General features: G+C 35.1%; 1 protein-coding gene across 1 annotated transcript; it reads left to right on the forward strand.

Annotated features, from left to right (window-relative positions):
• Nucleotides 1–134: 134 nt before the first annotated feature.
• On the forward strand, nt 135–11,998 carry LOC133873037 (nuclear pore complex protein NUP93A-like). Its single transcript, XM_062310749.1, has 15 exons — nt 135–300; nt 1,491–1,582; nt 1,698–1,764; nt 2,672–2,731; nt 5,036–5,125; nt 5,415–5,684; nt 6,058–6,153; nt 6,272–6,406; nt 6,780–6,833; nt 6,943–7,026; nt 7,916–8,002; nt 8,444–9,346; nt 9,926–10,107; nt 10,940–11,231; nt 11,577–11,998. Exons 1-15 carry the CDS (start codon nt 199–201, stop codon nt 11,652–11,654), a joined length of 2,592 nt encoding a protein of 863 aa, XP_062166733.1. The 5' UTR covers nt 135–198; the 3' UTR covers nt 11,655–11,998.
• Nucleotides 11,999–12,337: the final 339 nt, after the last annotated feature.

Genomic DNA, 12,337 nt, shown 5'->3' on the forward strand with positions numbered 1-12,337 from the left:
ATAGTATTTACAAAAGTATGTACCTGAATCTTTGTAAATTTTTACCTTTTTATTTTTTAACCCGACCCGCGCCATTTGGGTAGCGTAGCTCCAGCGACAATGTAGGAACACCTTTTAAATTTTTTAGGGCTTGCTAAAACCTCTTTCCCTCTCACAGTCTCACCGAGTGAGAGCTAAAAAGTAGTAGTTGTATTAGCAATGGCGAGCGAGCAAGGCTTCAGTGGCTGGACCGACCTGCTCCACTCCTCCACGAAGCTTCTCGAACAATCCGGTCCTTCCGCTCAGTTCCCGCCTCTTCAGGTTCCACCCTACTCTCTTTCACATTTTTTCTGTTTGGTTCCCGATAAAATGTAGGAAAATTTAAAGAATAAATTCACATTTTGAATTTTGGCTTGAGTTTTTGCTTGCTGAGAAAAATGAAGGAGCAAGGAAGTTATTGTTAGCCGAAGATTCGTGAAATACTAATGTTCAAGTGATCGTGTTGTCCGTTGTTCAGTCTAGAGACTCTAGACCGCCTTTTGCTTTCCGAGAAAATGTTGAAAAATAGACGGAAAGAGAGAAAGAGTGTTGAAATTTCAATGTTTGAGAGGAATGACGGGAAAGTAAAGATATTAAAACCTAGACAAAGTTTATAATAACCTCGAGATTTGAGAATACAATTTTAGACTTAATTTTTATTTTTTCGCACCTTTTTTTCCATCGGAGAAAATGCAGGAAAATAAAAGAAACTAAGAAAAAGGATTTAGAAAATCTGTGCTCATCTGAGCCTAATGCAACTAGTCAGGTTCATCTCTCACATCCGATTCTGCTCAGTTTGTTTGCTAATAAAATGCATGAGGGGTAACGAAGTTGAAGTTTGAATTAATTGTTATATAATTGTTCGCGACATTTGAATAATAATACTAAAAAAGAGTCAGTGAAGCCGAATTTAAGTCTTTGTCTGGACCAGTTGAGTTGATTACTTTTCAGAAATAAGTCATTATTGTGGCCAAGATCCTTTTTTTTTTTTTTTTTATTAAAAAAAATTCTTCAAGAATTCTCCAGCAACCGGTCAGCATGGTACAAGAAATCCTCTGTTGCTTCCTATGATACCAGGCAAAACTCAATAAAACATGATTAAACTTTGAGTGTTTTGTTTAGTTCTATGCCCCCCGACACAGTAAGGAAATATTTCCGTGCAAACCAGGGCAGATACTTGTATAGCAGTCAACTAGATCAAAAAAATATTAATTTATCTAAACAAAGCTTAAGGGTCCCTTTCCTGCATATGGAACTTATTGCTACTGAAGAAAAAGAAAGAGTGGTAGATATTTCTAAAAGAAATTGGGGATTATTGTCATAAAAAATCATCGGTTGGTATTCCTAGAAAAAATAAGTAGTAGATGAAAGAAACTGGCATTTGTTGTGCGTGGATATGCATCTTTCTTCTTCTTTTTTTTTTTTTTTTTTTCCTTGTTTCTGAGTTAATGAATGATTTATATCTATTTCAGAGAAACTTAGATCAGTTAGAAGCATTATCTAAGAAGCTCAAAGCAAAAACCGTGCGAGCTGAGGCTCCTTCTCAATCTATTGCTGCCACAAGGTTCCTCTATGATTCTTGTTGTATAACTCTCACACGTTTTATTACTTGAATTTACAATTTTGTTGCCAAGAAAAGATTAGAATGATATCTACTATCTCTGTTGTTGCATTTACAGGCTTCTTGCACGTGAGGGAATAAATGCAGAGCAACTTGCACGGGATCTGAAGTCTTTTGAATTGAAGGTAAAATATTATTTGCATTCTACTTAATGTTTATAACCTAGCCTTATTGGCTGCATATGGTAATTATATATCGACATGTTTTGAGTGGCTTTAGATGTAAATTTTTCAAAAGATTTTTCCCACCTTGATCTTAGGTAGGTATTGAACACCATGAATAAATTTGATTGAAAAGAAAACTAACAAGTAAAAATATATAAAAGAATAATTTATAAAAGATATCTCCTATTATGTTGAATAAGATTAAATTCTTATAGTTCTTATCCATGTTTATATCTAGGATACACAATTTGTTGTAGAAGGCAAGGAATATGCAGATTCCACACTCTATAATGAAATCTGGCTGAGTACATGGATATGACCTACTCAATGCATGAATTTCATTCTCCTGCCAGTGAATTTGACAATTTTAGCCCCGGTTCATACAATATGTTAATGTGATATAGGAGGGAGGATTCATATAGTGACTGGGGAAGTACTTTCTTCAAGTGCAAATCACTGAGACAAGCTCATAGATGTGAATTAAAATGCAAAACATCAATTTTATTGATTTCAAAATATAAGAATAGATAAAATATGCTTAAAACCATAAATGTCTAGAGGCTTTGGGCTATATAATTTTTAAAAGTTGCTGCTTTTCCTCATACCCTCTGTGTATACTGCATGTATGATATTACTTATCAAGACAGAAATCCATGGTCTTATTTGCACTTTGTTTTATCATTCTTTTGATTTAATCTCTATCATAGTAGTTGTTACTCTCAAGTTACTTTTGCTTTCATGGTTCTACTTTGCCTTGTCTAAATGTTTATTTTTGCAATCTTGATATAATTGTTCTTTTATGAATATTATGATATCTCTTTGCATATTATTTGATCTTTATTTTCTTCTCTTATATTTTTATGTGAAGACAACATTTGAGGATGTTTTCCCTGCTGAAGCAACAAGTGTCGAAGAGTATTTGCAGCAGGTAATTTTTTTTTCTTCAAAAATTTTCACTAAGAATCTGGCTTAGATTTTTTACTGTCACTGGATCTATTTTTTGGGGAGGGGGGCAACTGGAATAAAGAAAAAAGGGGCTTTTTTTGTTGTTTTACCTCAATTTTTTTTTTTAAAAAACAAACCTTTAGAGGTTTTCCTGGCTTTGTCCCTGACCATCATCATTATGCCTACTATCATGTACTTTGAATTTCTTTAGCTTTTGGATCGCTTTGAAGATAATTTGATATGTTTATTTGCTTCAAATTACGTGAGATGGCCTGAAATATGTATTTGGTTGGCTGATACTGCTTTGAAAATTATGAATTACGTTGGGGATGCAAACTTTAATAGTTTGCCTGTCAAATTTTGTTATGAATTGTATGTTATGAATACAACACGTATAACTATTCGTGCGTTTGGTGCTTGTACATTTATTTTGCATTCTAACTTTGGTGCTAACATGATTTAAAGACCAGAATTACTGGTGGTATAGATAAATGACTTTTTGGATAGCTATTTCCTCCACTGATATGATTACGTGTCTGTCATTACTTGCTCAGTAGTACTGCTAATTTTAAAGAGTCAATGCTCATCAGCTATCTTGCTTGACTTGCTCTGTTAAATACACGATGATGCTCATATTCTATATTTTAGTTTCAAATATACTAATAAGCTACAGATTATTTACTAGGAATTGGCTGAAGACCAATTCAAAGTTTAAGTTTAAATTAGTTCTGGTTCTAGGCTTAGAAGAGATTCTTGAAAATCTACCAGTTGACCAACAAGAGCAAGGAACACAGCTACCAGCTTGTTCTGGGGGTGTTTTGACCTGCTCTATAAAAAGTTTTTTTTTTTTTTTTTTTTTTTTTTTTGGGGGGGGGGGGGGGGGTTGGGTCTTGTTCATATACATGTACTTTTTTTTTTAAAAAAAAATAAAAATTCTATGCATTATGGAAGTTCGTTAGGTATGATGATGATCCTAGCTATAGATGGTAGGTTACCACTTAATGGTTGGTCAAAGGAGATGGGCATAACCTTCTTGTTCCACGCAATTAAGTTTCCAGTGTAACCGGCTCTTGCTATCTTGCCATTGATACCTAAGATTTCTTTCATTGCTTTAAGTAATAAAGTTTGTTTAATATGTTATGAAGCGGGGTTAGTACCCCTAACTTGTACTTTCCATTTGTTTAGGACCCTTAACAAAATTGGTTTCCTGTGAAGCTTTTAAATTTAGAATTAGTGATGAACTAACTATAAATAATGAGTAATTCTATTCATTACCCCATCCCCCAAAGCATATTTGATGTGGCCCCTAACCAAAAAACCAATCTCCATTCATCAAATGCTATGGGGGACCTAGCCATTTTTTTTTTGGGTGGGAGGGGGGGGGGAGAGTGGGGGTGATGTGAATGACTTCATACACAGGTAGGATTGATTTTTCTTGAAAATGGGGGAAAATCTGAATTCGTTGTAATTTCTAGGAATCTAGTTGTCGAAGTCATACGCAAATGCCTGGTGATGTAAACAAAGGCTGCTTAGAATGTGTCATTTTTTATTCAATCTGCACTGCCTATATGCATGTTCATTTAATGTCCCTTTGGGTCATGTGAACTTGTTCAGAATTAGCACTCTTGGGGCCCCAGATTAAAGTGCTGGGGATCTTTTGTTTGGAAAAACTTCTTTCTTAGTCATTCTTCATATATTCACATATCTGTTTCAAGATCAGAGATGCATCTATTTTCCATAAGTAACATTTTGTAAGGCCTCATGCATCTCATTATTTCCACTGCATCAATATGGCTTTTGGTAAAGCAGTACGGCAAGATTTATTGGGATATTTGAGAAATAATTGATTCTCTATCAGATTATTATTTTTTTATTTTTATTTTTAAATTTCTTTTAATTTTACTTTCTTTCAATCTTCAACTTTAACTTTTATTTGATACATCTTTCTATAGATAGCTAATAAACTTGAATTGGCTATCATATCGAAGTGTTGTTTCACCTATCTGTCTACTTGCAAATGAAAAGTTAGAACTGTTATAACTAAACTACTGTCTGTCTCTTTCTCCATTCCACCCCCTGGCCTCTTCCCCCTTCCAACATGAACGTGCAGTTTGATTGTGCTGTTGCAGTACAGCTTCTTTATCCTGACCAAGATTATTCTAATTTGGTTTCATGCATTTGCTTTCTTTTGAGTACCTCACAGAGTATTCAGCCACTTTCCACTTGCACTTTTGAGAGTGTTTGATATTGGTATCTTGATAATGGTGTATGTGATAATTATTCTCAGGTTCATGAGATGGCAATGGTCTCAGCCATTCAGGAAGCTCAGAAGGATAATCTCGGAAGCTTTAATGATTACATGATGAAAGTTTTACAGGTTGACTTATTTTTACCCTATTCAAATTTTTGGGTTTGTTTCTTTATATTTGGACATGATACTTCCGCTCGCTCACACGCGCGCGCACACATTTGTAGGTATTTCTTGGAGTTGCATTTTAGCTTCAAAATTTTCATTATGGAGTGTCTATTTTGGACCATCCATCCGACATGTTTTATTAGGATTTTTCTTTGTGTACTGGGCTTTTTAACCCTGATTGTGAGTTGATTTCCTTGCTTATTGCGCTTTGAGCTTTGAATGCTGTGTATGGTTTTATTTGTAATAACAGGAAGATTGGCAAAAGGGAAAACGCGATTTTCTTCAGAGTTTAAGCAGAATTTCAACATTACCCAGGACTAATATGATTGAAACCCGCTCTGGGGGTTCTCATCCTGGTCAACCAGTGTCCATTGCATCTAGCTCTCAAGTTTCACCTGGTCCATCTAGCATGGATCTCATACCTCTAGCAAACAAGCCTATCCTCGATAAAAAGGCAATTGTCTATGCTGAAGTTGTGAAGAATCTGAACAATGCAAGGGAGCGTGGCTTACCATTTAAGGTAAGGATGGTTACTGCCTTTTAAATTATTACTACATCATGTTGAAAGGCATCTAAGCTCGAGTGGCCTGATTGCTTTTTTTTTTTTTTTTTTTTTAAATACAATTGAACATGAGATGTTGTCATCTTAACACTTATTAGGAATCCAGTTTGCTGCATATCTGTACTTCTGATACATCAAACTGTTAAGTTATATTGCCTTTTTCTTTCATTGTACTTTCGATCTTAGATTTTTTTAACTTGAAGTTGGCTTTTGTTATGTGTTTGTTAGGCTTTTACTTTAGGTGACAGGTTCTTTAATTCAAATTTGGCTTTGTTGTGTATTTTATATTTTCTATATGAATGATATACTTGCTGTTTATTCTTTTTATTAGTCTGCTACAGCTTTCAAGGGTGCTTATGAAAGTTTGGGTGTTGAGGGATCTAGCGGAAAATCTGTTAACATGCAGAAGATATGGCACCTCATTCAGGTGTAACCTCTAACATTGCGCTTAGCTTGTTTGATATATTCTAGGCTGTGAGCTTCTTATTTTATATGTAATGTTCTCTTTTTAATACAAGTAGTTACTCACATTTTATTTTTTACAGATGCTGATGGGTGAGGATTCAACTATGCAACATAATGTTTCAAAGAAGATGTCACTAATCATTGGTGCAAGGCGCCATCTGGAATGGGGGCATGAGAAATATATCATGGATACAATACAAAGTCATCCTGCACAGGTTATAATTTTGTCTGGTATCGTATTATTTTAATGCTGATGTTAACATTTCCAAACTGAATTTTGTTATGAATACTTATGTGTTTTGTTATAGATCTTTTAGTTTATTTGATTATTGCTTCTCCTTCATTGGTTGAACGCTTAATCTATTGTTGCTTGTTCATATTCACTTTACTTTTGGTAATGATTAAAAAGCTCAAACCCCCCCCCCCCCCCCCCCAAAAAAAAAAAAAAAACTTCCATAAGCATCTTGCTCATTACATATGTATGAAAACATAAAGTACAGATCTCTTGGAAATGGTTGTTTCAAAGCTTATATTTGCATTGGTTATTTCTACACTCATGTTTTGTGAACATCTTTTGATCTCATATAGGCTGCTCTTGGTGGGGCTGTTGGAAATTTGCAAAGAGTCCGCGCCTTTCTTCGGGTTTGTTAGCATGTTGCCATTGAATTTTCTGGAATCACATATAAAGACGTATTATATCGTCCTGACAAAAATTAATTATGTTGTCTTAATTTTATTTATTTTTGTGCAGATTCGTTTGAGGGATTATGGAGTTCTGGATTTTGATGCAGGTGATGCTCGTAGACAACCTCCTGTTGATACCACCTGGCAGCAGGTCTTGAATACTTATAATTTTATTTTGTAATCTAGCTTGCATTTCGTTAATCAATCTACTTGTTTTCATTTATGATATGAAAGAAAGTTTTCTTCTGCCCCTATATTTTTTTTTTCATGGGTTCTCAAATTTTTTCAGATTTCAAGTTATGTATAAAGCTGAGTAGTTTCAAATACGCGATGCAATTCACAAGTTCCAATCAATGACTGATGTCAAATTTTGAAGTAATCTGTTGCATGACTGCTAAATTTGGTCATGTTTAAACTATTAAGCATGTTCATTTATTATTTGAAGAACTTAAAAGTAAGGTGTCCTGGTACTGGTAGTTTGTGCATGTGATATTTATGATCTACATGGTTCGCATCACACTTCTCAAATAGATTTTGTGGCTGCGGTCTCCCTTAGTTCCTCCTTTAAAGCCTCATGAAGTTGTTTGAAACTTCAATTTCTAGTCCTTAAAGGCTATCTTGCTTTAAAGGAGTGTAACTAAATCAGATTCAGAGGCATCTCAATTGTTGAATTGCTTCTTTGCACATTTTTTTTTTTCTTTTCTCTTTGTCAACATAGGCTGTTTGGGAACTGTGGTCCACATTCTACTGGCCGTTATTTTTAGATATAATTTAAAGGAGGTATTGACTTGTTTTTAGTGTATCTTGGGTCTGTTACTTTTGAAATAGTAAGCTAGAGCAGTACCATATGAAAGCACAAATAGACGTGGAACAGAAGCTACCAGTTCCCTTTTGTTTTCTGAGAACTTTTTTTTTTCTGTGATAGATTTGATTGCTTTATATGTTAAACTTATGTTGTTTTAGTTTTTACTTTAGACTATTTTTTCCCTACTTTCGAATAACTTTGTTTTTTACTAAATACTGTTCTTTATGTGTGACAGATATATTTTTGCTTGAGGACTGGATATTATGATGAAGCAAGAAATGTGGCTCTGTCATCCCGTGCTTCACACCAATTTGCTCCCCTGGTATATATTGTTCACTGGTTATTGACAAGACTTTATTTTAGGGTAAAATGAACCTATATCTATGTCATTGAATGCAATATTAACACCCTTTGGTTTTCAATTTTTCCAATCAAACCTCCTATAGTTTCCAATTGTTTTGATCAACTACTTCGATTCTCCTTTTGTTAAAATCATTGATGGTAATTAGTTAGCTGCGATGCTAGTGACCCTAACCCTCACTCAACCCTCCCTTTGATATTCCATTAGTCATATGAGAATAACTTTTGTTCATGATTAAATCGAGAAGATGATAGAATTAGTTGATTAGGACAACGGGATACCACTAGGATTGTGAGTAGAAAAATTGGAAACTTAAAGGAGTGTCAATAGCAAATAACAGTGAGTGTTGGTGTATTTTACCTTATATTTTGTTTAACCTTAGTCATTCTTCCTTTTTGACAGCTTGCAGAGTGGATCAATACTGGAGGGATGGTGCCAGTTGAGACTGCAGTCGCTGCATCAGACGAGTGTGAGAAAATGTTACGAATGGGTGATCGGGTTGGACGAGCTGCGTATGACAAGAAAAAGTTGTTGTTGTATGCTATCATATCCGGTTCTCGCAGGCAAATTGACCGCCTGCTTAGAGATCTACCAAATCTGTTCAATACTATAGAGGATTTCTTATGGTTCAAACTGTCTGCAGTACGAGACTACTCAAGTGGAGTCTCATCTGTTATTCAGAATGAGGGATTGGTACCATACAGTTTGGATGATTTGCAGGTCTACCTGAACAAATTTGATCCATCATATTATACCAAAAATGGAAAGGACCCTCTGGTATACCCTTATGTTTTGCTTTTAAGCATCCAGTTGCTACCAGCTGTCTTATATTGGTCAAAGGAAACAGGAGATGAAGGATATAACATTGATGCTGCCCACATGTCGATTGTGTTAGCAGACCATGCTGTCCTTTCTGAAGGTGCTGGTGCTGGACAAAAACTGGGAGTGATGGATGCTTATGCTGAGGCATCCAGCATAATTAGGCAGTATGGATCTGTGTATTTACGCCACGGTGATCTATCAATGGCATTAGAATATTATGCCCAAGCTGCTTCTGCAGTAGGTGGTGGACAGTTGTCATGGACAGGAAGAGGTAATGTGGATCAGCAAAGGCAGAGAAGCTTGATGTTGAAGCAACTCCTTACTGAGCTGTTGTTACGGGACGGTGGGGTCTATCTTTTATTGGGTTCAAGGGGTACTGGAGAAGAAGGTCAACTAGGAAGGTTTTTGATTGATGCGAAAGCAAGACATCAATTTCTGCTTGAAGCTGCTCGCCAGTGTCAGGAAGCTGGGCTTTATGACAAAGTAATCTTAATTTCTTTCCTTATTCAATTTCTTTATTTCTGGAGTTTATTATGAATAAATTGTGACTTGTTTATATCCTCATATACCTTAGTATTAGTGATTTTCAGATAGCCTTATAGGATCTTTATGTTTGTTCCTTATTCTACTCCTTAATCTTGGTGGTGGGCCATATTATGTTTAATCTGCAAAAGGTGCTAGTACCTTTGGGAGCGGGATTGACTTCATGGCTCTACTATTCTTCAGACTCGTAGGTGAACAACGTTTCCTTGTTAAAATGAACTTGGAATGACTCCATGATGTAATTATTTGTTGACATTTTCATATTGGTTAAAAATCTTGAATGGTATTCTTATAAATACATCTTTTACACACATCTTTATGTCTCGAACATCTTTACTTTCTTCTGTTTGCCCCTTAATTTTACTTATTCATGGTTTAATTCATGCTTCTGCCATCTTCAACTGTTAATGTTTCTTTCTTTTATTGGTGTTGCTTCAACTAATTTCATTTCCTCTTTCACTGTTTTGTAACTTTATGTTTTGGTCTTGCTTTGTCCCTTACATTTTGATGAAAATTCAGTCTATAGAAATTCAGAAGAGAGTTGGGGCATTTTCAATGGCACTGGATACCATCAATAAGTGCCTCTCTGAAGCAATATGTGCCCTCTCACATGGTAGATTAGATGGCGAGAGCCGGACTGCTGGCCTCATTCACTCTGGCAATGAGATACTGGAGACATACAGATATTATCCTGAAGTCAGGTTATTTCAATACTCAGCATTTCAATATGTTCTTCTTCTTGGTGTTTGTGGCTAGTCCTGGGCAAGGTTGTTCTTGTATTTTGTCACCTAAGGTCAATGATAGATTGAGGCAAAATGTTTTGAGCTAAGACGAACCTTCTGAGATGTTAGGGGCGTTAAATTCAAGAGCTCATTTTCTGTAATGGATTTAAAATTCTGACGCAATTTTGAATTGATATAGTATAGAGTCATTAACTACATCCTGGTTCAATTTATTAAGCAAATGAGTGATAGAACTCAAGTTGACCCCTGCTTAATTAGCACCAACGCTCATTCGAGTTGACTAAAATGGCCAAAATTGAGTTTTGTCTGTTATACTTTCATAATTAGGAATGTATTCACCATTACAGTGAATTTTAAAAATAAATTCCAAATCCTCTTTGAAATATCTGGATTTTTCAAAAATTGTTAATGGAGTTTTTGCTTTAATTTTTATTAATTTTTGTTTAAAATTTATTCCTGAAGCTATTTGTGAGTTATGTTGCTGCTGCCTTCGTTGGACTTTTATTTTTTATTTGTTATTTTTTTTGGTTTCTGTGACAATTAGTTTGATATTTTATTTTCTTGGCTTCAATCTAGTATTTTTGAATTACTGGGACCTTCACATTTGATCACAAAGTCGATTTTGATTAGTAAATTTAGAAAAATATGACTGAATCTTTAATAATCTTGAACTGTTAACTGCCATCATCTATGATTTCTGTTAATTATGTATGTCATGGTTTACATTTATGTACTCCGTATTTTATTTAATGTTTTCCCCAATTAAAGATCTCTTGAATTTACTGTGCAGTCCTCAAGAGAGAGAGCATGTTTTGGAGCAGCAAACTATGTTACGACAACTTGAGGCAATATTGTCAATCCACAAGTTAGCAATAATGGGCCATCATCTAGATGCTTTAAGGGAAGTTGCCAAACTTCCATTTCTCCCATTAGATCCACGAGCGCCAGATATTACTGTTGATGTGTTCCAGAATTTATCTCTTCATGTACAAGCTTGTGTACCAGACCTTCTGAAGGTTGCTCTCACTTGCTTGGACAATGTGACAGATTCTGATGGATCACTTCGTGCTTTGAGGGCTAAGGTATGTTGAAATAAGTGAATAAAATTCTCCTGCTATCTTTCCATTATTTTTTCACTCTGCAACTATTGTTTTGCTTATAGCCACTTGATAGCTTAAAACTTGTACTTTGAAGGGCACTTATTTTGTTTTGTTTTATATTGTCAAAATGGAATTCAAGGATGCTCATAAAAGTGAGTCGTGTTAATTTGCTGATGTGTCATGGAACTCCATTATTCTTTCAATGTTTGAGAGCTTTGTTCTCTTTTTTTTTTTTTTTGGGGGGGGGGGTAACTAGGAGAATGTAGAAATGGTTTTTGGTATGTGCTGTTCTTGTTTAATGATGGGTGAATATTTTTGTCTTTGCAGATTGCAAGCTTTCTTGCTAATAATTTGAATAGGAATTGGCCCCGTGATTTGTATGAAAAGGTTGCTCGGAGCTTGTGAAGCTTACAAAGCCTGGCTGATTGAGATGTCCCCCCGCATAGCAACTCTAACAGGATATTGGGTTGAGGTATCAAACATTTAGCTTTTTCTGTAAAAAAATCCATCAAGATAGGCAATCTTACTATACTAACCAAGGCGTTGTGAGATACTAGTAGAAAAAAGATATATGTGTTGGTTATGAATTTCGTAACACTTCCTTTTTGCTAACTAGAACCTGTGTACAATCTGCTCATTTCCATTTTCTTTATTCGGTCATACTTGTAGAAGAGAGAACGAGAAAGCTGAAAATAGTGCATTGTTATCATCATGTCTTTAAAAGGTCGGAGTGACTTCCTTTTGTTTCATGAGTGACCCTGGTTATTTTTATGATTTGATATTCCATGGAGTTGAGTTAAGGGGACATAAATACCATGGTTGGCACTCCTTATAAACTAGTTTGAGGGAAATTTCCGTCCAGTTAAGGGGTGCCAGCCATGGTATTTATAAATGAAAAACATCTAAATATTTCGCGATTCATAACTTTTGTTAGATTTGATACCTAACCAATAGAAACACAAGCCTTTCCATTATCAGGATTCTATCAATATCACTTGAAATTTCATGTCCGAAATGGAGAGATTCTATTCCTCCTTTATTAACATAGTAATAGAATAGCTTTTGTATTTGGGATGGATGGGTGTCGA

Source organism: Alnus glutinosa, chromosome 7 (assembly GCF_958979055.1).
Source record: "Alnus glutinosa chromosome 7, dhAlnGlut1.1, whole genome shotgun sequence".
NCBI lineage: Eukaryota > Viridiplantae > Streptophyta > Magnoliopsida > Fagales > Betulaceae > Alnus > Alnus glutinosa.